The 27,109-nt window shown below is 49.4% G+C and overlaps 3 protein-coding genes across 7 annotated transcripts; all 3 read left to right on the plus strand.

Moving 5' to 3' along the window:
- Nucleotides 1-4: 4 nt before the first annotated feature.
- On the plus strand, nt 5-11,891 carry S100A13 (S100 calcium binding protein A13). 4 transcript variants are annotated; one of them, XM_045817317.1, is made up of 5 exons: nt 14-154; nt 232-369; nt 762-865; nt 1,243-1,440; nt 11,653-11,891. In XM_045817317.1, the coding sequence occupies exons 4-5, from the start codon at nt 1,288-1,290 to the stop codon at nt 11,794-11,796; spliced, it is 297 nt and encodes a 98-aa protein (XP_045673273.1). In that variant the 5' UTR covers nt 14-154; nt 232-369; nt 762-865; nt 1,243-1,287; the 3' UTR covers nt 11,797-11,891. The 4 variants fall into 4 exon arrangements, with proteins under 4 accessions (XP_045673276.1, XP_045673273.1, XP_045673277.1 ...); XM_045817321.1 differs by lacking the exon at nt 762-865; XM_045817320.1 differs by lacking the exons at nt 232-369; nt 762-865 and having other exon boundaries at nt 5-154.
- A 4,416-nt stretch (nt 11,892-16,307) lies between these two features.
- Nucleotides 16,308-18,507, plus strand: S100A14 (S100 calcium binding protein A14). The gene is made up of 4 exons (XM_045816933.1): nt 16,308-16,412; nt 16,742-16,853; nt 17,333-17,479; nt 17,704-18,507. Exons 2-4 carry the CDS (start codon nt 16,824-16,826, stop codon nt 17,839-17,841), a joined length of 315 nt encoding a protein of 104 aa, XP_045672889.1. The 5' UTR covers nt 16,308-16,412; nt 16,742-16,823; the 3' UTR covers nt 17,842-18,507.
- Nucleotides 18,508-19,547: 1,040 nt separating this feature from the next.
- On the plus strand, nt 19,548-25,273 carry S100A16 (S100 calcium binding protein A16). 2 transcript variants are annotated; one of them, XM_045817255.1, is made up of 3 exons: nt 19,548-19,747; nt 24,054-24,231; nt 24,512-25,273. In XM_045817255.1, the coding sequence occupies exons 2-3, from the start codon at nt 24,079-24,081 to the stop codon at nt 24,668-24,670; spliced, it is 312 nt and encodes a 103-aa protein (XP_045673211.1). In that variant the 5' UTR covers nt 19,548-19,747; nt 24,054-24,078; the 3' UTR covers nt 24,671-25,273. The 2 variants fall into 2 exon arrangements, with proteins under 2 accessions (XP_045673211.1, XP_045673212.1); XM_045817256.1 differs by lacking the exon at nt 19,548-19,747 and adding an exon at nt 23,285-23,376.
- Nucleotides 25,274-27,109: the final 1,836 nt, after the last annotated feature.

The raw sequence follows: 27,109 nt of genomic DNA on the forward strand, positions 1-27,109 counted from the left end.
TCCCCCCTACCCCCGCCCCTATTTGGGCGTCTCCCGTCTTCAGAATCAACTAGGAAACTTGACACCTCTGGGCTTGGGAGTGGTTGCCTCTCTGCCTGACAGGCTTGTAAACCTCAGCTCCGCGCGCTTCCACCCATCTCTGTGACTTGTCCCGGTGAGTAGTCCCCCTTACTCTGAAGGGAGCCTGGGGAGCCTTTTTCTTTTCTTAAAAAAGATTTTATTTATTTTTAGAGAGAAGGGAAGGGAGGGAGAAACATTGGTCAGCTGCCTCTTGTGCCCCAAACCCGGGACAGCCCAGGCATGTGCTCTGATCAGGAATCGAACTGGTGACTCTTTGTGGGACAACGCTCAACCAGCTGAGCCAAGCAGGTCAGGGCATGGGGAGCCTTTTTCCTTTTGGGGATCCCAGGTCCCTCCCCAGGAGCCCGCTCAGATTGGGAAGTGGCTTGGGGAAAGGCCACAGCCCCTTGGGAAAGAGTAGGGGGGGTGCCTGAAAAGGGAGGATTAGTGGGCACATCCCCTACATCAAGCCCCCCTCCTGCCCTGGGGCTGTGTGTGCCTGGACGGAGACCTTTCTGGGAGGCGGCCGTCGGAGAGACCCATCCTGGACCGCTGTTACCCGGAAATGGGCGGGAGGTCCAGTGGGTCCTGTGCTCTGCCCAGATGTCCCTGTGTGGAAGCAGGGAGGGGCCACCGGGGGGCGGGTCTGGCCTGAAGGAGCCAGCCCTGACCACAGCTGGGCATTTGCCGGATTCCTGCAGCTCCGCTGGGAGGAGTAGGCGCCGTGCCTGTGGTTGAAGACCCAGGTTCCCTAACAAACAAACGAGCTTTGGAGGCAAACAACCTTCTGACTCGCTGAGACCGGGTGAGATTCCAAGAAAGGACCCTTGGGACTGAACTCCACAGAGGGGCCAGGAGACTGAGAGGGCTCCAAAGACCACGCTCAGACCAAAAGCCTCTCTCTGAGAGGAGGGTCTTCAGGCTGAGGGACCACCACAAAGGGGTCCTTAGAACACAGGCACTTCAGAAGTTTGAGATCTAGAGAGGAAGGGGTCTGGAAGTGAATACCACTTCTCCCGCCTACACTGAGGATCTCCTCTGCCCCAAGCTCCATCCCTGTCCCCTCCTTCCTTCCACATAATGCTCCCTCCAGGCAGAGGCGTGAGAGGTGACTCAGGGCAGGGGCACGGGGCACTCTGTCTATCCTGAGTCTCCCTTTCTCTCCTTACTCTTTGATGGCAGGTCAGCCCTGTGAGGCCATCAGCTGCTGTCCCAGGGTCCTTCCTAATGGCAGCAGAGCCACTGACTGAGCTGGAGGCGGCCATCGAGACAGTGGTCACCACCTTCTTCACCTTTGCAGGGCGAGAGGGCCGGAAGGGCAGCCTCAGCATCAATGAGTTTAAGGAACTGGCCACTCAGCAGTTGCCTCACCTGCTCAGGGTAGGTGTGGGTCTCTGGGCCTGAGGTTTTGGGAGACAGTGGCTGTGGGACACTGAGCGTGTGATGTGATATTGCTAGGCATGATAATGGGACTACAGGTGTGTTGTGGTGAAGGGTGTAGGTGACTGCTTGTATAAGTGGTTCTGGGTGTTCTTGCCTGGTGTGTGTAACTAGGTAACACTGTCTGGGGGGAAGTGTATTACTGGGCTTTGTGCTGTCATCAGAAGATACTGTTAGCCTGGCTGGTGTAGCTTAGTAGATTGAGCGCTGGCTACGAACCAAAGGGTTGCCAGTTCGATTCCCAGTCAGGACACATGCCTGGGTTGCGGGCCAGGTTCCCAGTAAGGGGCATGCATGAGGCAACCACACATTGATATTTCTCTCCCTCTCTTTCTCCTTCTCTTTCCCTGTCTCTAAAAATGAATGAACAAATAAAATCTTAAAACAACAACAACAAAAAGAAGATGCTGTTAGGTTCCTGTGCCTGCTCGGTGCCTCTCTGGTCTCATTTCATGAACATAAGACTGGACCCAGAGCTGCTTCCAGGAGGTTCATAAACCGCCAGAGCTGGGTGGGTAAGAGAAAACATGGCCTATTTTCCTCACTTAACAATTAATGGAAACTGAGGTCCAGCTGTGGGAAGAAGTTTGTCAAACACACACCCAAGCCCCACAGCCTACGGTAGTTCATGTAGTCATAGAATATCAGCGACCTATGGTGACCTCCCGCCCTCTCTGGAAATACCCTCGATAATGTGCCCAACAAGGTCATTCCTTCTGTCCTCACTGGGCGGAGTAGGGATTTAAATTTCATCCACTCTGGGTTGGTACATCATCCAAGGCTGCTAACAGTTTCTTTTGCTTTTTTTCTGAAAATTCACAGGCACATAAAAGTGTCTGTAGGTAGATTTAAAAGAAAAACAAACAGCCCTGACTAGAATGGCTCAGTTGGTTGTGCATCATCTCGCAAAGTGAGAGGTTGTTGGTCCCCTTTCCGGTCACATACCCTGGGTTGCAGGTTCCGTCCCTGGTCAGGGTGCTTATGCGAGTCAACCGATGAATGTTTCTTTTTCACATTGATTTTCTCACCCTCTTTTTCTCCCTCCCTTCCCCTCTCTCTAAAATAAATAAAATCTTAAAAAAAGAAAAAAGAAAAAAAAACCCAAACAAGTCTCTGAAACTCACAGTCTGTCATTTGCAGAATCCCTTCCACCCTTAGACTTCCTAGACTTTTTCCCTTTCTCTTCTCACAGAAAACTTTGGTCTCTTTCCTGAAAGTTTTCCCGAAAGTACAGCATTTCCTGTAGCTTTGTCAAATAATGTAACGACTGTTTTTTTCTTCCAAATACAACTTCCTCTGGGCCTGGAAGTGCAGGAGTGAGCTCTTTGTTTTTCATTGCTGCTTCCAGATCTTAGTGCTTTTCTTCTTCCTGAGATGCCCAGTTCCTTGGAAGCTCATATACCTCCTGCCTTCCTTATAGCTCTTTGGATGCTAGCTTACTGTTTTTCTTCTCACCACTGGTACTTCTCACCTCAGTATCCACACGGACTACTCATCCAACTCCTGGGCTTTTCCATTTCTTGAGCTCCTCACTTCCAAAGATTCTGTCTTCTTGCATCTCAGCATTCCACTCCTCTGTTTATGCTTCAGATTTTGTCATTACCAAAATAAGCACACCACCTCCCAAATATTAGTTTTAAGACTCCCTTTCTCTGTGTTCTACCTCCATCATTCCGATTCTCTTCCTCTGTAGGGGAGTACAAATGAATTTTTGTCCTACCTTTCTATGTTCTTCTGGCTAGCGTAATAATCAAGTTAACATGAGATAGATGAACAGGCAGAAATAACCAAAGTTCATACGCATGTACACGTGGGGGTTCCAAAGAATGTGGGATCTGCAGACACCTTGGGCAGCTGAGGCTTCTGTGCGGTTCTGGAGCTAAGGAGAAGGGTAAGTGGGTTTGGTCTGGGACTTGAAAGGGCAGGAAGGCAATTCACATGGAGACAGCAGAGCAAATGTTTGGTAAATAAATGTTCGTGGGCCATCTTTAACATGGGATGCAGAGAAAACTTGTAGCCAATGGGCCTCTCTATCACACCTAATTCATGTAAACTCTAGTAATCTGTAATGATAGCTCCCTTCCTGAAGCAGGTCCTCTATCTAAATTCTTTTAAGCTTTTAGGGGGAAGGTCAAAGGTTTTCCCTGAGTTTGTTTTTTTTTAAAAATAATCAGTCTAAAGTATTCAGTTTCCATCCCCAAGACCATATTTTGGGGTGCAAACTCTGCTTCCCCTGACTTCTAGCTGGTTCCTCCACTCCAACGTGTCCGTGACTCCCTATGGTTTTTTGGTCTTCCATCATTATCCCTTGCGTCCTCATTTCCTGTTACTCACCTGGGTTCTGAGGCTCATCATTATTACCACTCCCTCAACCCCTGATTCTGTTTCTCTCTATCCTTGTCTGGCAAAATCCCAATCTAGGTTAAATCCAACATTCCATCTTCATCACCTTGCCGGTTAAGTTCACCATTCCGTGTCCGCTCTCACGTAGCAGAATCTGGCTGGAGAAAAGGTGCCGCCAGGTTGATTTGTCTCACTTGAAATCTGTAACCACAACCCCAAGGGGACCCTCAGTGATGCCTGCCAATTCTACTGCATTTCCCTGGTTGATTCATTTATTAGCTCTTTCAGATGATTATTTCACAACTTTTCCTTTCTCTTCAAACTCTAGTACCTCTTTCCACATTCTCCCTCTCACTAAGAAATTTTCTCACTGAGAAAATAAGAGCAGTCAGCAACATCTGTGTACTCCTTGCCCCAAATCTACCAATGATCAACACCCCCCCCCCCCCACTTGCCTTCCAGTTTCCATGAATGATCCATATGTGCTCCCAAGGCCAGACTCTCCACTGGTGCCCTGGATCTCATCCCTTTTCACCTATTTAAGACTTTACCCTTTCAACTCTTCTTCCTGGTCTTGCATCGTCAAAATTTCCCTCTCTACTAGATTGTTCTGATCAGTTTCCAGATATGCTGCAATATACCCCATCTTTAAAAGAAAGAAAAAAAAACCTCTCTTGATTCTATAACTCCCTCTGGCTATGCCATAGATCTCTATTTCTCTTTTATAGCAAAACTCCTCAAAAGCAATGAGAGATATTTATACTTACTGTCTTTACTTTTCCTCTCCTGATAGAATGCTCATTCCTCAGGTATTTGTTAGACTTATTCCTTATTTTACTCAGATTTCTGCTCAAATAGCAAATCCTCAGCATGGTCTTCCTTCACCACTGAACACAAAGATCACCTCCCTCGAGCTCTATTACTTTATTCTGCTTTATTTTCTTTTAGAATACTTCTATCACAACCTGACTTGCACTGTCTGCTCATACATTACTAAGACTCAAGTCCCATGAGGAAAGGAATCTACTGTTTTATCTCTACTTAGAGCAGTATCTGACTAGGAGTAGGTGCTCAATAAAATATTGAATGAGTGATTCCTGGCTGGTGTGGCTCAGTGGACTGAGTGCTGGCCTAGGAATCAAAGGGTCGCTGGTTCAATTCCCAGTTAGGGCACATGCTTGGGTTGCAGGCCAGGTCCTTATTGGGGGTCAGGTGAGGGGCAACCACACATTGATGTTTCTTTCTCTTTTTCTTCCTCCCTTCCCCTCTCCCTAAAAATAAATAAATAAATCTTTTTAAAAAAGGACCATCAAATCTCTAAAAAGGACATTTCCTGGTATTTAAAACAAAAGAATGAAAAAAATTAACCAGCTTCAAATAATCAGTACCTCCGGGATATTTTGGGATGGCAAACTCTGCTCCCCCTTAGAGTGCATAAAGGATATTTCCCCATTTTTAAAAATTGATACACTGGCCCTGGCTGTGTGGCTTAGTGGATTGAGTGCTAGCCTGGGAACCAAAGGGTCACTGGTTCAATTCCCAGTCAGGGCACATGCCTGGGTTGTGGGCCAGGTCCCTGGTGTGTGGTGCAAGAGGCAACCGCACATAGATGTTTCTCCCCCTCTTTCCTTCCTCTCTTTCCCTCTGTCTAAAAATAAAAAAATATGGGTTAACACAAATTTGTGCAGCCAATCTTTCATTGGAGTTTTCTGTTATGTCCATTTTTTCCCTTTTGCAAACATCCTTGTTTATTTATCTTTACATACTTGAGGGAAAGGTCTGAGAGCAGAAATATTAGGTCAAAAGGCATGACTGTTCTTAATTTTTACAGGTGTTACCAATTTGTTTCCCAACAAGTTTGTATCCCATTGTATGGCTGCCAGCAGTGCATGTGAATGCCTGTTCCCCATGTCCTTACCCAATATGAGTCTTCTCCCTGCCCCTGCTAATGTGTTTATTTCAGTAACAAAAGAAGAAAGATTAATTTTCTTTAGATGCACAATTAAAGCCCAAACTAAGTCTTACGAAGCTTTTAAAAAAATGTCTGATCTTATTTATTTTATTGCTTTTTCTTTTTTAAATCATCACCCGAAGGTAGGTATGTTTTTAATTGTCTTTAGGGAGGAAGGGAGAGAGAGAAAACATTGATATGAGATGTTAGGGTCATCAGTGATGCAGGCTATGAAAGAATTCACAAAGAGCCCTGGTTGGTGTGGCACAGTGGGTTAAGCACTGGCCTGAGAACCAAAGGGTGGCTGGTTTGATTCCCAGTCAGGGCACATGTCTGGGTTGTGGGCCAGATTCCCAGTATGGGTGTCTGAGAGGCAACCACACATTGATGTTTCTCTCCCTCTCTCTTCCTCCCTTCTCCTCTCTAAAAATAAATAAGTAAAATAAAAAAAAAGACAGACTCATTAAAAAAATAAAGAATTCACAAAGAGAACAAAATGCAGAGAGAAAAGTTCAAAACACTGGTAATCAGGATGCTCACAGAATTGGTTGAGTATGGTCGAAAAATAGAGGAAGCAGTGAAGGCTATGCAAAGTAAAATAAACCAAGAGTGGAAAGGGGCATGGTGTGGAGGGATACACCAGCACTGAGAGGCGGGAGCTTTGAGGTTTTTTTGGATTATAATTAGATTATAAAAGGGTGTCAAGTTTGCTCTTGTGTGGCCCCTGGGCTGTTGGGGCCATTGAAATACAGATTTGGGTGGTTTTGCATAAGCTGTAGTTTGCTACAATATTATCTTTTGCCTGCAACTGTGGGAGGCGGTTAGTCATGTTCTGCTCTTGCTTTCATTTCCAGTCTCAAGGACATGAACTTAGAAGAATAAAATGGCAGTTCTGTTTAACAAGGTCATAGGCCTGCTTTGCAAATGGTGCCATCTTTATTCTTTTATGAGAGAAACATTGATTGGTTGCCTCCCGTACATTCCCTGACCAGATATTGAACCTGCATTATTTTTAAAAAACATTTAAGTTTTTAGAGAGGGGGGAGGGAGGGAGAAAAGATGGGGAGAAACATCAATCTGCTGCTTTCATTGGCTCCCTGGCCAAGGACTGAACTGAACCGAGCTCCCAACCCAGGTAGTGCCTTGACTGGGAATCAAACCAGTCCTTTTGCTTTGCAGGACAGACAACGTCCAACCAACCGAGCTGCATCAGTCAGGGCCAGATCATTTTTGACTGTACGCAAAGGTGGACTCTTGTCTCTCGGCAATCTATCTGTTCCTGGCATTTTTCTTTGGCTTCCTTCACTCTCTTAGCCAAGAGTTTAGCATATTCTGCTCCCTCCTCCTTATTTTTCTTAGTACCCTGTTTCTTTAGAGCAATTCACTGACATTTGTATTGGAGACCATGCGCAGTAACAAGATACTGAATCTTGGGTGCTTTGTCCCTGTGTTTCTTCCCTTTGTTTAGGGGCTTTCTCACAACATATTGGCGGATGTAATCAATCTTCTTTAGAGACTGAAAAGTTTGTGAATTCTGCTAGTTCTTTTGGACTCCAGTCGATGAGTCACAGTAATATCAGTGAGATCAGGAATATCTTCCTCCCCCTTTTTCACAACGGCCAAGTTGAGAACACTGAGATTGGTCTCCACAATGCAACCCTGAGTAGTTTTGTGCCTTCTTCAGTCATCTTTGGTCTGTGCCAGGAATTCCCCTTACTCAGTAGCAGGAGAACAGGGTCAGGGCAAGACGCCCTGCCTCCTGGGGAGACCTTGTTTGTTTTTTCCACCACTGATTTGAATGACATAGCCCTTTCATTCTTCACCCAGAGCATCAGCAGCAACTTCTGGGTCATACACGCCTCATAAATGGAACAAAGTTTGTGTTCATTTCCACTTCAATGGGTTTCTGGCAACCAGTGGCTGGGAAAGAGATGTTCAACTTCATCCTGAAGCAGCTGACCACCTCTGAGGAGCCCTGAAAAAGTTAGCAAGCTTTTAACTTTTGCCAATCTAATAGGTGAAAATGGTACTTTTTCTGATTTATACTACTTTTAAAATTCTGAGTAAAATACAACATTAAAAAAACTTTTTCATGGACATGTATATTGCTTTTTCTGGGAGCCACTTGTTTATTTCTTTTATCAAAGAGTTCTTTTTTTTCACATTGATTTTTTTCTAGCTCTTTATAGAATGAAGAAATCAGCTCTTATCTATTATGTGTGTTGTGTGTTCCCCCTAATTTGCCCTTTGTCCTTTGACTTTATTTCGGGTAGTTTTTTGCCATACAGAATATTAAAAGTTTTTATGTAGTCAAGTCCTCCAACTTTTCCTGAATGGCTGCTGTGTTTTATTGTTATGCTTAGAAAGATCTCCCCCAATTTAACATATTAAAAAAAACACACTTTAAAAATAAATAAAAATCGCATAGCTCAGAGGATTGAGCGCGGGATGTGAGCCAAAGCATCGCAGGTTTGATTCCCAGTCAGGGCACATACCTGGGTTTGCAGCCCATGGCCCCCAGCAACCTCACATTGATATTTCTCTCTCTCTCTCTTTCTCCCTCCCTTCCCTCTCTAAAAATAAATAAATAAAATCTTTAAAATAAATAAATAAATGAAATCTTTAAAAATAAATAAATTAAATAAAATCTTTTAAAAAACACTTTATTTTATTAACATTTTCCTACTGATGTGAAATGCTACCTTTATTTTTTATCCAATTCCCATGTGTTTTGGGTGTCTTTATTCTGTTTCATTTATCATTTTATTATTTAGTAACAATCTCATTTACTGTAGTTTTTTTTTTAATTAGATTTTATTTATTTATTTTTAAAGAGAGGGGAAGGGAAAGAGAAAGGGAGGGAGAGAAATATTGGTGTGTGGTTGCGTCTCACCTGACCCCCACTGGGGACCTGGCCTGTAACCCAGGTATGTGCCCTGACTGGGAATCGAACCAGCAACCCTTTGTTTCACAGGCCCACACTAAATCCACTGAGCTTCACCAGCCAGGGTTCATTTACTGTAGTTTTATAATATGCTTTAATAACTTGTAGGGTTGTTTCTCTCTTATTTTTCAGAATTTTACTGGTGGATCTCATATGTTTATTTTTCAAGAAGAATTTTAGTAACTTTTAATCATGTTAAAAAGAATCCTGTAGATTAATTGGGATCATGCATATATATATTTTAGGGAATATTGACATCTTACACTATTGAGCCTTTCTCTCTAAAGTATGTTTTTTATTTATTCAAATTAATTTTTAAAAATTTATTGATTCTAGAAAGAGAAACATAGATTTATTGTTCTACTTATTTATGCATTCATTGGTTGATTTTTTAAAAACATTTATTTATGCCCTGGCTGGTGTGGCTCAGTGGACTGAGTGCCCCACCTGCAAAGCAAGGGGTCAGTGGTTCATTTTCTAGTCAGGGCACATGCCTGGGTTGCCGGCCAGGTCCCTAGTAGTAGGGGGTGTGCAAGAGGCAACCACACATTGATTTTCTCTCCCTCCCTCTCCCTTCCCTTCTAAAACTAAATACATAAAATCTTTAAAAAATTTTATTTACTTATTTTTAAAGAGAGGGGAAAGGGGGGTAGAGAAACATTGATGGATTGCCTCTTGCTCACCCCCATCCAGGAACCTGGCCCACAACCCAGACATGTGCCCTGACCGGGAATTGAACTGGTGACCTTTTGGTTTGTGGGATGACATCCTACCCACTGAGCCACACCATTCAGAGCTTGTTGGTTGATTTTTGTATGTGTCCTGACTGGGGATCACACCTGCAGCCTTTGGCCTATTCAGACAACACTCCAACCAACTGAGCTACTCTGCCAGGGCTCCAGTTTTCTTTTACATTAAATACATCGTCTGAGACCCAATTTCCAGTATGGTGGGGCTCACCTCATTTACATATCAAAAGACGTTATCACTCTCAACCCTTAGGAAATTCCAAAAGTTTTGTGAGTTGTGAGTTTGGGACTGTGGAGGAAGACCACATACATATGAGTGTTATATTTTGGTTGGGCATTTGAATGACCAAAAGTATATTTTTTATAAATCACAATATCACATATATCCTTCAGTTCAGTTTTCTTCACAAAAGCCAGATAGATTTCTATATTTATGGTAAGTGCTTTATTTTCTTTTTTACTATTTTAAATGCGATCTTTTTTAGTATAGTTTCTAATTGATTACTATTTATATACATAAAAGTTATTGGTTTTTGAATATTAATATTATAATCAAATACTTTATCCTTTCTAATCGTTTTTTTTTTTGTGGGGCGGTGAGTAACACAGAATAGTGGATAGGGGCATAAACTCTAAGTCAAACAATCTAGGTTCAAATGTGTGTTCTGTCATGTCATCCCTGGTTAGTTACTTAATCTTTCAGAGCCTTAATTTTTCATCTGTGAAATGGACTCATAATAATGTTTTTTGTTGGATTGGTCCTGCATAAATATAATCCTGAATAAATATTCAGTCAGTACTGAATATACTGAATTTACAATATAAATGTAATCCTGAATAAATATTCAGTTAGTACTCTGTGCCGTCTTGACGCTGTCCCGGGCTTTCGGTTACAGTGGTGAGCAGGCACCTGCTGTGTGCCCGACAGTCTCCCAGGCCTTGGCATCACAGCAGCGAGCCAGAGGGACGAGGTCCCTGTGCTCATGGAGCCTTTCATTCCAGTAGATTGTGAAGATTAAATGAAGTCAAAGAGTGCAATGTGTTTAGCATAATGCTTGGAACCGTCAGCACTGTAAAGTGCTTACACTTGTTGGAATATAGCCATTATGATTCTTTTTTCCCCCTAGGTACGCAATCATATAATTGCTGATATAGTAAGAGGTGCACTTTTCTCTTCTTTCCTAACACTTGCTATATTTTTTATTCCTTTGTCTTGACTAATTGTGTTTTCTCTTCCTCCCCATATAGTGTTACACTGGACACCTTAGCCTTCCGCTGGCATTACTTATAGTATTATATGCAATTAATTATGACTGTGGCTTTTTAAAAACTCTTGTGTAGCTCTTCCATGGATTAACTTTGTGCCATCTATAGATTTGGCAAGTCTTCTCTGCCTTCATCCAAACGTTGATTCAGATGGTTAACGTGGAACAGCTCGAGGCACCCTTTTCTGGTTTGACATGGATGCGTTGTTCAACAGTCCACGTTTTGGTTGTGACTGTTTATCTGGCAACAAATCTTGTGACAGTGATGGTCCAGCTTACAGTGTCCTTTGATGTCACAGGCCTGTCATGAGGGACTTTTTCAAGGGTTCCCTAGAAAAACAAATACCTCGTGTCTTTGCCATTCTCCTGATCTACCAGGCTAGTGACTTAAATGGAAAAATGAGAAGACATCAGGTTTATGCAAATGAACAGCCAAGTGTGAACTTCTCCAGCTTTCTGAAGCAGGAGGGTGGCCCAAGTAGGATCTGAGGGTGGTCAGAGTAGGTCTGTGTCTACAAGGGCTCCCTGGAGGTCCTTGGACAAATCCCAGGGCTGGTGCTGTCTTGTGCTGGAACCTACCTGCTCCTGCAGCTGAAGGCCCACTGTGTGCACCTCTTCCCAGCTCTGCATTCAGTGACATTTGTGGTTCATAATCTGCTGTGGTGGGAGTATTTGTTCCACAGCGAGTGCTGTGAATCAAGTTCTCCACCTCCCTGTGCTGCTGCCCCTTGAAGTTGGGCACCGCGACAGCTCTGTCTTCGGGCTGCAGCCTCCTCCTAAAGGTGTGGGGCAGGTCCTCATGGTCCCTGAGGGAAGGGAATGACAATTAGCAGTTCTTCCCCCTCCCAGTCTGGACAGCCCTCATTTCTAACCCCACCCTTCCCTTTGGTGTCTCCTCAGGATGTGGGCTCTTTAGATGACAAGATGAAGAGCTTGGATGTGAATCAGGACTCAGAGCTCAAGTTCAATGAGTACTGGAGGCTGATTGGGGAGTTGGCCAAGGAGATCAGGAAAGAGAAGGCCCTGGAGATCCGGAAGAAGTAAAACTTGCTGGCCAGGATGCTGGGTGGGGGGTGGGCAGGGCAGGGCAGGACCACACAGAACCCCATTCCCCCAAATAAAACTTCCTCCTTAAAACATGAATGTTTTTTATTCACACCTACCCTGATTTCTTCTCTTGAGACTGAGGGGTGGGAAAGCTCTGCCCTGACCTGAGGGTGGGTCTAAAAATTATGAGCTCCTCGAGGACAAGGAATGTTATTTGTCTTTGAACATTATGCAGCATCTGACACCTAGATCTTGTGCTCAGGGGAGGTTGCTTGGTAAGTAAACGGTTGGTGAATGACTATATGAAAGACAGACAGACCTCCTGGAACAGGCGAGGTAACTCATATCCTACCAGGTGCCTCCTAGGGCTCAGGGGTGTGTGCTCGGCTCCCATTTTTCTTATTCCTAGGGTTTGTGTCTTATTCCTAGGATTTGAATGATAATGAAAGCTGGGAACATATGTCGAAGGCTTGCTATTTCTTGCATTATCTTAGTTAGTTCTCACAGCCCTTTGAAGTAGGTTCTATTTTTTAAGTGCCATATTAAAGAGGAAGAAACAGATTTGAGAGAGGTTAAGTCACAAAGACAAGATCAGGTGGAACTGGGTTGGAATTCCAGAGCCTCTGATGGGTGCTCTAGAACACTGGCCCTTCCTTCCCTCCCCGCCCCCTCGAGAGCAGGGGTGATGCAGAAGGATGAAGACGAGGTCCTGGTTCGAGGACTGTGGGGTCAGGGTGGTGGAGGTCCTGCAGGAAGCAGAACTTCAGAGTGCCATGGTGCCCCTCTCCCTGTCCTTGGCTTAAGGGGTATGTGGCTTGCTCTGCCTGCCACCAGAGGGAGCAGGGGTGGGGCAGCCTAATGGGTACCACCTTCTGGGGTTGATACTGCATACCCTCAGGTGTCTATCTGGGGCAGTTCTTAGTCCAGAGGAACATGTAAGCTCCCTCTCTATACTATGAAAGGGTCCTAGATTGAGACCTTCTATCTAAGTGTTCCCAGACTGAGAGGGGCCCTCAGACTGAGACTCCCAGGGGCCATTTGTCTGAGATATTCCAGAGAGGTACCCACACTGAGGGGTTCCTACACTGAGGGGATCTCCCACAGTGAGAGACCCTTGGAGGGATCCCCAGACAGATCCCTCAGAGGGACCCAGGTTGAGGCACTTTTGGAGAAGCCCGAGGATTGAGAGACGTCCAGAGCGTTCCCAGTTTGAGACCTCCCAGATGAGCCCTCAGAAATGATACTCTCGAAAAGGCCTCATTGAGACTCTAACAGATCCCTCTTATTGAGGCCACAAGTACAGGAGAGCCCTAAAAGGGGCCTTGGAGGGGCCTCAGGCTTGGTCTCCTAAAAATAAAAGGACATCTCTGGCTGGCATAGCTCAGTGGATTGAGTGAGGACTGTGAACCAAAGTGTCACAGGTTTGATTCCCAGTCAGGGTGTTATAGGGTGCAGCCAAGAGGGGGGACCCCAAATAGGCATTTGAAATGGGGTCCAGAACTTAAGGTGTCCAGGAGATTTTAAGGTGTCTTCACCCCTTCCCCCACAGGTGTGAGTTGGGGGAAAGGGCACACAGAGCAAGAACATGCAGGGCAGCTTTGCAGCTAATCCATGGCATGGTCATTTAGCATACCTATAGCCTTTGGCTGGTCACTTAGATATGCTAAATAGCTATGGCCATGCTCAAGGCCAGGGGGATGGAAAGGGATCTCCCCCCTCAAGATGTGACTGGGGGGCAGGTCCCCTGAGTTACAGCACCTGCGTGGGAGCTGGGAGAAGATTGGCTCCATGACATGGGGTGACACCTGCCCAGACCCACGATGGCGACGAGAAAAGCTGGAGAAGACAGCAGATTGAGGGCAAGTGTGCCCAAGTGTAGGAGGAGTCGGAAATGGGGCTGCAGAAGAAGATTGGCGCAGGGGATTTAAACCCAGACACGGCAGCCATTGAGGGAGAACCACGCGGCTTTGGCAGAGTGGGGACTCTCCCCTTCCCGCAGCCCTGAGGAGGAGAACCACGTGGCCTTGACAGAGTGGGGACCCCGCAGCTTTAGAAGGGGAACCACCACCTGGTTTGAGCAGAGATACCGGCGACTCAGCTGAGGGTGCCGGGAACCCAGGGAGGTCTCCCAGTTGAGATGGAGGACTAACTGGGAAGAACCAGAGGACTGCCTGAGCCATGGACTTCTATTTCCTTTCCTGAGATATGGTACTCTGGACTGGGCAAAGGGGGAAGGAAGGAAGGACTGTGTGTTTGTGGGTGTTTTAAGGGACTTTAGGATTTTTGATAAAGACATTAGGTCACTACTTGAAGTCTGTATAGCATTAAATAAACATTTCCTTTCCTTTTCATGAATCTCTGGCATTGAGAGATGTCTTTCCTAGGGCGGCGGACATAATGGACCCGGGGCCTTCTTTCAGTAATCATATATTGTCCCAGGCCCCCCTTGTTTGTTCTGTAACAAGGGTACATGCCTGGGTTGCAGGCCATGACCCCCAGCAACCGCACATTGATGTTTCTCTCTATCTCCCTCCCTTCCCTCTCTAAAAATAAATAAAATCTAAAGAAAAGAAAAGAAAAGTTGTTACTTTAAAAAAATAAATAAAAGGACAAAGTGAGACAACAAACATTTATTTGAGATCCAAAAGAATAAATATTCTGGAAGCGCTGATTTAGGCAGAAACTCAAATAGTGTTCCACTTGGGGTCAAGGGGAGTATTTATGAGAAAGAGAAAGGGAATAATTACAGGTGGAGAGATTGAAAATTTTTTTATTTTTAAAGATTTTATTTATTTATTTATTTATTTATTTTTAGATACAGGGGGAGGGAGGGAAAAAGAGAGAGAAACATCGATGTGTGGTTGCTTCTTGTGTGCCCTCTACTGGGGACCTGGCCCATAGCACAGGCATGTGTTCTTGACTGGGAACTGAACAAGCAACCTTTTGGTTCACAGGCCGGCAGTCAGTCCACTGAGCCACACCAGCCAGGGCTAAGAGGTTTTTTTAATGGTGTTAATAGACTAAGGAAGGAATTTCTGTAAGTGCAGATAAACTAACATAATGATGCTAATTCTTGGGAATGTCTTTAATTTCAGCCTGCTTTCTTGTTATCTCTGCAAACAGTCGTTTGGATTATGGATTACAATGCTTTAGGTCCATTCGAAAGGTTATTTGTCCAGTTTTAACATTCCAAAGGTGTTTGAAGGGTGAGATAAATAAGGCAGTTCCTCTGAGGTGGCACCTTGAACTCCATTTTTAAATTATTTTTCTTTCTTTCTTTCTTTCTTTATTTATTTATTTATAGAGAGAGGGGAAGGGAAGGAGAAAGAGAGGGAAACAACAACGTGAGGTTGTCTCTCGAGTGCCCCCTACTGGGGACCTAGCCTGAAACCCAGGCCTGTGCCCTGACTGGGAAGCAAAACTGTCGACCCTTTCGTTTGCAGGCCTGTGCTCAATCCACTGAGGTACACCAGCCAGGGCTGGACTTCACTTTAAAGTGGATCCTTTAAAAATAAATATAATAAATACAAATTTTTATAATAAGAATTTTTAAAAAAATAAGTGAAAATAAAATGGCTGTTTTATTATTTTTTTCATCAGGTATGCTCTGAGCTCAGGGTTTAGGAAAGGAACCCAGGAGCTTTGACTCTGGGCCCCACCCCATTCTTGCCCTGACCCTCTGCCCTTCTCCCTTCCTCCTCCCCATCAGGCGAGGAGAGCTGAGCCCCTGGGCCTGCTCCCTGAGATGACATCCTCCGTAGTGGCCTGTGTGTTTGTGTGTGTGTTGTTGCTGTGGAGTGGCTGGGTCAGGGAAGGCTCGGGGCTCTGAGAGAGGGAGCAGCAGGCAGCCCAACCAGTTTGGAGAGGTCATTAGCTGCCAGATAACTCATTTGGGCCTTGCACATGTGCACACTGGTTGAGGGGAGCTGAAGGGAAGTCAGGACAGCAGCCAGTCTGGCCCCTCTACCAGGCTGCCTCTCTCTGGCTCCTTCCTGATCTGGTCCTCATTCATCTCTCTGCCATCCGTACTGAGGAAGACTGGGCTATGGGGTCTGGGCAGGCTTGAGTGTCACTGACCACAGTGGTCCAGGTGAGAGTGTGTGTGTGTATGACATCAAAGAACAGAGGGGTCCCTGACAACCTCTCTCAACCCACGTGTCCCTCATTTACTCTGTACCACGAACCCTGCCTTGATCAGCATCTGCTTCTCCCGGCTCTTACCTCAGGGCCCCTCCATTTCCTTGCCCTACAATTCCTCCAGCCAGGCCTGTCCTCCCCAGGTCGACCCTAGAGTGTTGCCACACCTTCCCCCTCTCCCTTCCCTACCTTTCCTCCCCTATCTTTTCTCAGGACTCTGTCTCCTGGTCTGGGGCCAGGGACACCTCAGACCTGGCCTTCCATGGCTCCCTCCTCTTGGCAGGGATGGCAGCAGGCTCTGGAGCTCTGGCCAATGGAGGGTGTGGCCCACAACTGTCTCACCACCCAAGCAGCCGAAATAGCAGAGGTGGCTTAGGGAAGAGGCCCAGCCCCTGCCTCCCCTCCCTTCCCCCAGGTATAAGAGCTGAGCTCAGGTGAGCTGGCTCATCCTGTCCTGTCTCAGAGGCTGTCAGCAGGTAAGGCTACCAAGGGCTTTTCGCCCAAAATGGGCTTCCCCCTGTCCAAAGGGCATGATTAGCTTCTCCTACCCTAGACTACCAGGGAAAGGGCTGGAGGGCGGGCACTGGAGGCTGGTGTGTGTGCATGGAACTGAATGGGTATTTGGAGGAGGAGGAAGGAATGAAGCTAAGGTGAGGCCTAAGGGATTCTCTCTAAATGGGTTGGCTTGGGGGTGGTGACCTTAGCTCCTGGAGCCTGGGTTTCAGAATATCTGGGGTGGAGCCAAAGGGGCTCGTGGAAAAAGAAATCCTGGGATCTGCCCTCCTCGACCTCCCCACTCCTCTAGGCAGATCATGAACCATCAGCTCCTCCTGGGCAGGCAGTAGGACGACTCAACTCTCACCAAAGGACCAAGCACACCAGGCACCATGGGCCAGTGTCGGTCAGCCAATGCTGAGGTGGGCCCATTCATTCCTGGCCTGTCTTTCTATTCTCACACTCTTCTCCTCTCCTCTGTGGGTCTGTGTTCCCCCATGGACTTCTCCCTCATCTTGGCCTTGGCCTACCCTCCAGACTCTGCCTATAAGACCAGACCCCCGCCCCCTTTCTGGTGCCCACAACCCCCTTTCTGGTGCCCACACAGGGTGATGCAGATGGAGGCCTCCCAGGAAGAGGATGCCTGGGCCATGTGCTGAGACCTGCCCTGCCTGGGGAGGAGGGGCTGGGGTGTGGGGAAGGAAGCCTTGTCCAACCTGTAGCTCAGGGCAGAGGCCAGTGGGGGTGAGGAGGGCTGGATGCTGGGCTCTGGAGTGGGAGGGAGCCTGTGTGCCTCCCAGCTGTCTTCTGCCCTGTTGGCCTGGCTAGGTTCCTGGGGAAAGCAGGGTGTGGTAGGGTGGGGTAGAAACTCCCTGATGTGGGTGACGTCCCTTCCCCTCAGGATGCCCAGGAATTGAGTGACGTGGAAAGGGCCATTGAGACCCTCATCAAGAACTTCCACCAGTACTCGGTGGAGGGCGGAAAGGAGACGCTGACCCCCTCTGAACTACATGACCTGGTGACCCAGCAGCTGCCTCACCTCATGCCGGTACTGAGGGGGTGACCCCACACCAGGCAGAACCCTGATTTCCCAAGCAAGTGCTTCAAGGCCCCACCCACACAGCCATAGCCCTTGGCACTAGCAACCCCTAGCCCTTCCCCCTTGCCAGAACCAGGTAGGCTCAGGCCCTGCTTCCGGCCCCTGGGCAGGGCGGGGTGGGAAGATTTGGAAGGCGCTGCCTCCCTGAGCTGTGGTGTCTTTCCTCCCTTCAGAGCAACTGTGGACTGGAAGAGAGAATCGCCAACCTGGGCAGCTGTAACGACTCTAAACTAAAATTTGGGAGTTTCTGGGAGCTGATTGGAGAAGCAGCCAAGAGCGTGAAGCTGGGGAGCCCTGTCCCCGGGAGCTGAGAACCTTACCCTGGGATTCGTTGTGGGGGGGATGTTGGGGAAGGGGGAGCCTAGAGACTTTGGGCACGGAAATAAAACTCCTCTCTACCATCACCACACTGTTCCCCAGCTTGCACCTGTCTCACCTCTGCAAGGTTCAGGTTCATTATAGTCCATCCTGGGGCTCTCTGCACTTCATCCCTGGGGGCTCCATGGATGGAGCTAATGGGTCCAGGAAGGGTCCAGGAATCCCCACCAGAGGGAGGCTCACGGGTCAGGTTGGGGCCAGGGATGGACGTGGAGGGGTAGGGATGGTGTAAGGGCCACCCCTTTAGGTAGTGGGTGCAAGGCAGAGAGGAGCTGGGCTAGGGGAAATGACTTGGAAGGGGCTGAAAATAGAGCTGGATATTTTGTATTAAAAATGGTCTCCAAGAACCTGCCTCTCCTAATCTATCCCCAGCCCAAATTAGCTGTCCGTCCAATGCAATCTGTTCCTGCCTCCAGCTCTGCCCCTGCCTCCTCCCAGGACTGTCCTTGGGCTAGGGCAGGGGAAGTGGGAGAGCAGGGTGGGGGACAGGCTAAGGAGGGTGCGACCTTCAGAGTGAGAGGACCAGCTGGGTGCTTGGGTATTTAAAGAATGATGGTTATTTTGTATCATTTGATTAATAAAAAATGGAAAAAGTGAAAGATGTCTTGACTGGACACCCTCCCTCCAGGCCCGCTGGGCAAGCCGTGGGTGAGGGGTGGTCAGAGTGCAGGGCAGAAGCTTCGGGCGGGGGGCACACATGGCGTTGCAGCGGTCGTCAGGGAAGTGAACGCAGACCCACTTCACCTCACGGATTCGGGCCCAAAAGGTGGGCAGCCTGGTCCTCTGTGAGGGACGAGCTCCTCTTTGCCTGTGGGCCGGTCCTCTGATTGGAGGGGAAGGCACCAGTGCACACCTGGGGTTATGAACCCAGGGGTGCTGGAGCCTGGCTGATGAGCAAGGGAAATGTGAGGCTGGTAGCCTGGGTGTGAACCTTTGGAACGGTGGGCATGCTCTCGGTATCAGTTTCCTCATCTCTAAAATTGGGATATTAATAGTTCTTCCCTCATGGGATGGTTAGGAGGCTAACTCAAGGCTTCATGTCCTTAGCGGAGAGCCTGACACAGTGGGTACCTGGTGAGGTGAAGTCGCAACTGTCGGAGTTGGTGAATGGGTCCCCTCTGGCTTCAGCTCTGCCTCCCCAGGCGGATGTGGACCTGGCCAGTTTCCTTGGTCAGTTTGGGGAAGAGCTAGAGGGTGTTTCCAGAGGAATCCTCTGCTGCACTTGAGAGGTCCCAGGGGTGGGGGTCAGGAGAGCTCCTGGTAGTTCTAGCTCCTGGAGCTAGAACCCGGGGGGCAGCGGTCAGAGCCTGGTCCCCAGTATCTGCCTTCTGACTTGAACACACAAAAATCAAGCATAACCCCTGAAATCCCAAGAGCAAGGAAATTTCTGTGGCTAGCCAAGCCGGCCTGTAATGCTAACTGACCTTGTCTGTTTGGGGCCCCTGAAACTGAGCTCCCAGTGACCCAGGTGAGAAGGGCAGGTGACAGTCCTTCCCTTCCTTTTTCCGCCTGGTAAATTCTGTCAGGCCCTGCGGGTCTAGGAGGGTGGGGTTGGGGGAGTGCCAGCTTCCACCACTCCTACTGGGGTGGGGGCGGAGGGGTGTTAAAAAAGGTGTGTATCCCTTTAACGAGGGCCCAATCCCAGGGCCAAGTGAAAGGGAGTTCAGTCACTACCTCCCCACTGAGCCAGCTCAGCCAGGCAGGGAAGGAGGGAGTGGGACACGTTCTGGGAGTGCGGCGGGGAGGAGTCCTGGCTGGGCTGAGCGAGGGTTGCTGCTTGGCTGTGCCAGAGCCCAGGCCTCAGAGCCTTGCTGGAGAGGAGGTGAACCCAGGAGGCAGGTGAGTACTCCAGGACCGTCCTGGGAGGTCTGGGGCTACCCCAGAGGCCCCACAGGCTTGGGGGGCCAGGAGAAGGGGCAGTGAAAAGGTCCTGGGGAGGGGGGCCTGCCAGTGACTGGGCGGGGGAGGTTTCGTTCATGATTAACTTTTCCAAAAGGCTGGTTTGCAAAAGGAGAATTCTGGTGCGATTGGGGACTGGAGAGGCCTTCAGAGGAGTGGAGGGGTGGTGAGACCCCTCCCCAGCCCAGCAGCTGTCTGGGCTCCTCTCCAGGGGCTGGGCCACTGGGCAGGGTGTCTGGAAGCTTTGGCCACAGCTGCTCTGATCCTCCCCTAACAGAAAAAGGGCAAATGCCTGCTGGTGGGGTTTGGAGGGGGGGTCAGACCCTGGACACAGGCCTCACTGGCCTCTGGGAGCTGTGTTCTGGGAGAGGTGTTGGGGTCCAGGAAGCCTGAGAGCCTGAGGGGTGCTGAGGTGGCTTCTCTCCACCTCAGGACTCAGGAAAGTCCCTGGACGTAGGTGTCATTGTGCTCTGAGAGTGGGTCCTTGGGAGGGCGTATGGAACCTGGAGGAACCTGGGTGACATCCCAGGGGAGCTTGGGAGCTCCGGGAGAGGGGCCAGAAGTCTGGGCAGCTTCTCATTCACCTCAGGACCCAGGCAGGTCCTGGCTTGACTGGCTTTGTTTGGTGGATCCACTTGCACTATGGGAGCATTCCCTTGCCCAGTCCTGTCCGGGTGGTGGTGAGGCTTTGTGGGGGCGAGGGCAGGGGAGCTGAGGGAGGGAGCACTGGACGTTCTGATGCGTCGGCTCAGCCTTTCCCCATCCACAAGTGAAGAGCTCTCTGGGTGTTGGCGAGGCCGGGGGTGGCCGTGGTGTGTGTGCATGTGTGTGTCCACCAAAAACTCCTCCAACTTCACTTTTCTAGAAAAACATTCAGAGGAGCTGGCTTCTTCTTCTGGCTACATTCTCCAAAAACACAAGTGGGTAGAAGGTAGATGAGTTACCCAAGCAGAGGGGATCAGGAATGGCAGAACCCTCACTCTGTGTATATATGTATGTGTGAATTAAATGCAGTGAGTCCTGTGATGTGGGGGAGGGCGAGGCAGGACGCTTGTGTGAGGTAGTAGCCTCTGGAACTGGGAAAAGACCATGAGAACATGGAGCAGAAAGTGGGGATATCGAGGCTGAAGAGGTTAGTGTGAAACAGCCCTGGAAATTGAGGAAAGCATTACCAGAGCACTTCAGGTTACACCTTCCCTGTATATTGAAGTGAATTAAGGAAATGCATGAGTGAGTGAGTGAGTGAGAATGAATGAATGAGTCAATAAATGAATTCATGAATCAATGAATGAATAAGCAAATGAATGGTGAATAAATGAATGAAAAAATTTGAAGTAGTTGGAAGGAACACAGAGCCTGCCCGATTTAGGCTTGAGAGTGGGCTAGGCTGTCCAAGGAAGGTGACTAGGAGGGATGGGAGTCCAGGGACATATCCCAACACTTGGAAACAGTTCAAGGCTCAAGAAGTGTTTATGGAGGTGGGAGAGGAGGGTGAATTTTGGAGAGTGTGTGGATGTTTGGGCTGCAGATCGAAGGGGACTAGAGAGATGAAGAGATGGGGGATGATTAGCAGGCACTTGGAGGGGTGGGGCCCAGAACTGGGGCTGGTGTGGGAGGGTGGGGCTGGGGTGGCTGAAACCCAGGAGCATGGTGTCAGGCCATTTGGGCTTTTGGAGAAGTCATCAAGTCATCAAGCTGAGCTCAGTCAGGTGAGCAGAGTGGGGACGGGGCCTCCTGGTTGCTCAGTGATGAATCAGCCAAGGAGAAGACAATGAGAATATTTTTAGAGGGGTGAGGGCCCCAGGTGAGAGGGCCCTTGGGGGAACCAGTGGTCTCCCCATTTTTTGGGGGGGCTCTGATGTACATGTCTACCGACTCTCAAGTCAGTGCAGGACAATACGCCGCCTACCGCCCACCTCGCCCCAGTCCCGTGCCTGGGACCATCCAGCCTGGGTGGTGGGAGGATGGGACAGGCAGGAGGAGCAGGTGGCTATGACATCAGTGTAGTGGCAGAGCCTGTCTCCTGGCCCCCAGGGGAGGGAGGGAGGGAGGGCGGAAGAGGGTAGGGTCATCTGACTATCTCACTCTGACATTCTTCCTTCAGAGAGGCATTTGCCCAGATGTGTCTCCAGCAGTGTCCATCTGGCTACAAGGTGCAGGGGTGGGGCCGACCATTGGGAGGCCTGGGCACTGCTGAAGCTACCTCTCTGGGCTGATCTGAACACCTGATAGCAGGTGGATGATTACCTCCTAGGTGCTCACCTGGGTCCTGCCTACTTGGCTGCCAGAAGTTTGGTAGGGTTTGGGGATTGCTAACAAGGAAGAGTGGGGGTTCCTCTGGTCAGAGGAATAGGCTCCAGGAAGGCAGGTGGTGGGTGGACTTTGGGGAAAGGGGCAAGACCTATCACCCTTCCAAACAGATTTCTTTCCCTTTCCTCCTCCTATTTCCCACCAAATCCCTCATGCAGGGATCAAGGTCTGGGATGAGTAAGGGTGGGGGTGTTCTCTGAACTCTCTTGCCACTCACAAAGCTTGGTTGGGAGTAGCCTGGGCACAGTCCTTGCTGAAATGGGTACAACTTTTAGAATCCTGCAGTGCTGGTTTCATACTTCATCCTTTTGGCCACAGACCAGGGGAGGGAAGGACAGGATTCCTGTTCAGAGATGATGAAGCCTGTTCCCTCACCCTCTCAACTCTCTCTCCTTCCTGTATCCTGGACTAGTCTCATTCTTCCTTCTGAAAAAAACGTGGCAAAAAAACAAACAAACAACCTTAGAAGGGTGGTCAGGGGCTTTGCATACTTGGTGTCAGGGCTGGAAGAAAGTAGGGCATTTATATTCCAACTTCCTTGAGCAAAGCACCGGGCTGAGCGATACAGGCTAGGCCAGGTGCAGAGATTCAAAAAGCAGGGAGGTAGTCTATCGAGGACTAGAAAAAATGGTTCCAAAGCCTCATCTTTCTGTGTGGTTCAGAAAACACAGTGGCTGTGTGTCAGAAACACTTTCCTTTCTTCTAGTAATAGCTGGTGTCTGGGGAGACAAGACCCAGAAAGGCTGCAGCCACACCGGTTAGCGCTGGACTGCGCTGACTGAGTTTGTAGGAGCCAGGGGAAGAAGAAGGGCGTGGAGGGTCGGGGTCCGGGCAGCCTTCCTGTGGGAGGTGCGGCTCCAGCAGGCTTCAGCTGAGTGATGAGGGCACAGAGGAAGAGGGCCCCAAGGGGATTAGAGAGCAGGTGGCAAGGGCAGGGACTGAAACTGTGGATGCCCAGACTCTACAGTGGTTGTGCTTACCTTCCCTAGCCAGGACCTGATGGGCAGGGTGGCTGTAGCTCATTCTTGGGCTTAGGGGCGTGAGGGGAGGCTCATTTGCCCGGTTCACTTGGGGGGGCACTGGGCATGGGCGGCGACTCAGAGTAGATCCGCCTGTTCCCTTCATATCCTGTTATTCAGAAGGCTGTAATCGCTGGGAATGTGAGTGTCTTTTGTCCTAGGGTGAGGGGGTGACTGTGGCCTCTGGCTGGCTGCGGCTCTGTCTCCAGCTGGGGCAGACCCGGCCTGGCTCCTCTTTAGGTAATGTGGTGCCGGGTCCTTGGGTCTTGCTGTATATTGCGGGGTGGGTTTGAGGGAGGCTAGGCCAGCGGGGTGTGGCTGGGAGTCTGCTGAATGTCTCCCTCAGTGAATCAGGACATTGTCCTTTCCCAGGAGCGGCCATGGCCTGAGACTCCGGAGTCACTGTCTTGGAGCCTGGCTGAAGGGACTGGGGAGAGCCTAGGTCCCTGCCTCCTGCTTTGTTGCCTGGGGCTGGGGTCTCAGACAGTCTTGGTGTCTTGGTGAGAGAACATGGCTCCTGCCCTCTACCCCTCAGCCCTCTTGGCTCATCCTAGCAGTTCCTAGTGGTGTTTGCACCTAGGGCAGGGGGCCTGGATTGGCCAGGTGCACAGAGGGCAGAGCGATGGGCATTCACTCTCCTCTTCCCACGGCAGACTCTTGCTCTCACTGGAATTCTGACAAGCCCAGTGCCTGGGGCTGGGGAAGGGCCCGGAGAACCTGTTAAGGCAGTTGAGCTGGGGAACACCTGGATTAGAAGAGCCACATAGTTCTCATTCCAGGGCTATCCTGTGCCCCCCTTTCCTTGTCTCCTCCTCCCGGGGGACCTGCCAGCCTGGAGGACCCAGGGCCCAGCGTGGGTGTGGGAGGAGGTCTGACCGGTGGGGTTTCTTCTCATCTGCACTTCTCACGGTGCCCAGGACGCTCGAGGAGTGAGGCAGTGAGATGGCGGACTGCTACACGGAGCTGGAGAAGGCGGTTGTGGTTCTGGTGGAAAACTTTTACAAGTATGTGTCTAAGCACAGTCTAGTCAAGAACAAGATCAGCAAGAGCAGCTTCCGAAAGATGCTTCAGAAAGAGCTGAATCACATGCTGACGGTAAGGCCCCCACCCAAGGGCCTTTTTTCTCTCCAGCCCCCAAAGCCCTGTCCTCTCAGGGTGTCGCCTCTGTTCTTTCTGAGTTACCCTCTGAGCCAGGGTCTCGACCCCACCCAAGCCTCTGTCCTCTTGGGGTACCCAGGCCTGAGCCAGTGAGGGCTCTGTTCCTGTTTGCCAAGGGCAGCAGCTGCCCAGGCCAGATCCTGGCCTTTGCCTTGGGCCCTGCCCGGGGTCCTGTGAGACTGCCACTCTCAGCAGTGCTGACCCCCTTTCTCCCCAGGACACGGGGAACCGTAAGGCTGCGGACAAGCTCATCCAGAACCTGGATGCCAACCATGATGGACGCATCAGCTTCGATGAGTACTGGACCTTGATAGGCGGCATCACCAGCCCCATTGCCAACCTCATCCGTGAGCAGGAGCAGCAGAGCAGCAGCTAAAGGACCCCACCGTCCCCTCACAGCACTGCCTGCACGCCCGGCCCTCACACTCTTCCTAGCCTCCTGCCCACCCAGGCCCCATCCTCACTTCTCCCTCCAGATCCTCTCCAGACCCTTGCCGAGCAGGGGGAGGGGATGATGTTAGGGCCTCTGTGAGCATCTCAGTCTGGGGTCGCCTCCCTCAGGGTCCCAGTCCCTGGAGCCAGCAGACCCTGGGGGCCTGGGCCCTCTGAGATCCCAGTGCTGTTTGGGGACCCCAAGAATTTCCTCAGTCCACCTACCCTTCCAACATCTAATATTCCTGCCTGATTTTAGGTCTCTCCTGACCTCTGGAGGTCAGCTCGCTGCTCCAGGTCTTCCTGCTCCTGGTGTCAGCAGCAGAGACCTCTCCCCTTCCTTCCCCGCACCCCCTCTGCTGGGGAAAGACTTCCAGGGACTGCCTTCCAGCTGCCTCTGGGTCTGGGAAGAGATAAGCAGGGTTGAGCCCCCTCCCTCCTACTCAGCCCCTGAAGCATGGCAATAAAGGCTGGATTTGAAATTTGTATCCCCCTCACACAGTCCCTTTGTGATGCTCATTAAAATCTTTACACTCCTTGGAACCTCCTCAAGCTTGGTGGTCTTTCTCGAGGCCCCTGGCAGAGCAACGAAGAAGTAAAACTCCTGGATCTCAGCAGGGCTGTCAGCCCTGGGCCAGCAGCTCCTTCCCTCCAGCTCCACAAAGGTCTGAAGAGCCCAAGTCACCGTCTGGGTACCTCCTGGCCCAGACTCAGACTCAGACTCAGACTCAAACTCACCTTCTGGATACACAGTCTGTCCCAGGTAGTCCTTACTGCAATTCTGTGAGAGAGAGGCCATGATTCTTGGTCTTTTTCTTTTTATTCATTTATTTTTAAGATTTTATTTATTTATTTTTAGAGAGGGAAGGGAGGGAGAGAGAGAGAAACATCAATGTGCAGTTGCTGGGGGCCATGGTCTGCAACCCAGGCATGTGCCCTGGCTGGGAATCGAACCTGCGTGCGATACTTTGGTTCGCAGCCCGAGCTCAAATCCACTGAGCTACGCCAGCCAGGTCTTTATTTGTATTTTTAAAATTTTTTGTTTTAGAGAGGGGAAGGGAGAGAGAGAGAGGGAGGGAAACATTGATTCGAGAGAGAACACTAATCAGCTTGCCTTCTGTATGTGCTCCGACTGGAGAATGAACTACAATCCAGACATGTGCCCTGACCAGGAATTGAACTGGTGGCCTTTTGGTTTTCCAGCCAATGCCCAACCCACCGAGCCACAACAGCCTGGCTGACCCTCACTCTTGAGCCATGAGTTGCACTGAGGCCCCGAATATTCAGCAACAGCTTATTCTAATACACAGGGAATTTGGTGGGATGGGAAAATAAGGGTTCAAGGAGAGAGGAGTGTGGGAGGCCAGAGCTGGAACTGGGAGGGGGAAAGGAAATCAAAGCTTGTAGCTGCTGGAGGGGTAATGCCAGCTTCTCCATTTTTCCCTGTTCTTCCACTGGGGAAGCCCCTACTGTGGAGAGAAGGCCCGTGCTCCACAGGAACGCAGGGAAGCAGCAAAGTCCGACCTGCAGGGTTCTTCAGCCATGGTTTTCAACCTGGGGCAGTGTTTGCCAAGGTTTAAGATTTTTCCAAAGATGCACAGGCACAGGCAATTTTCCTGAAATCCATCTCTAGCTCCTCGACCTTCTAAAATAGACCTGCCTCAGAAGAAGCCTGAAGACGAGGTAGCAGGCTGGTGTCTTCCACCTTTTGCCCCGGTATGAACGGGAGCGGTTACGATGCTGCCCTGACCGAATGGTGAAGAACTCATTCCCATTTTTGAGAGGATCCACACACACTCACACAGGGGTGGGCAAAGGTTGTTTACATGGAAAAAGACATACAGTTATGATTATTACAATAGCTTTATTAGCTCAAGAATGTCGTAATGACACAGTGTACCTAAGTACAATCTCATGACAAGTGCCCAAACTGCTGGCCTTCATTATTTACACAACCTTGTAGGGCACTTGCTATAATAAATCCTGTGTTTTATGTACTCACAACTGTAAACCTACTTTTGCCAACCCCCTCTGTATGTGTGTATATACACACACATGCATGTATGTACACACACATATATATAATAATTGTGGTAAAAACATCACAATCTACCCTGAACACATTTTAAGTGTGCGTTACAGGACTGTTAGCTGTATGCACAGAACTTTTTCATCTTGCAAGGCTGAAACTGCCCACTGAACAACACCTCCCCATCCCCCTCCCCCAGCCTCTGGCAACCACCATTCTACTTTCTGCTTCTGTGAGTTTGGGGACTTTAGATACTTCACACGAGTGCAATCACTCAGCATTTGTCCCCTGACTGGCTTATTTCACTTAGCATAATCTCAAATTTTATCCATGTTGTCGCATATGACACAATTT

The sequence above is a fragment of the Phyllostomus hastatus genome, unplaced genomic scaffold (assembly GCF_019186645.2).
Source record: "Phyllostomus hastatus isolate PE091 unplaced genomic scaffold, TTU_PhHast_1.1 phas_scaffold_216, whole genome shotgun sequence".
Classification (NCBI taxonomy): Eukaryota; Metazoa; Chordata; class Mammalia; order Chiroptera; family Phyllostomidae; genus Phyllostomus; species Phyllostomus hastatus.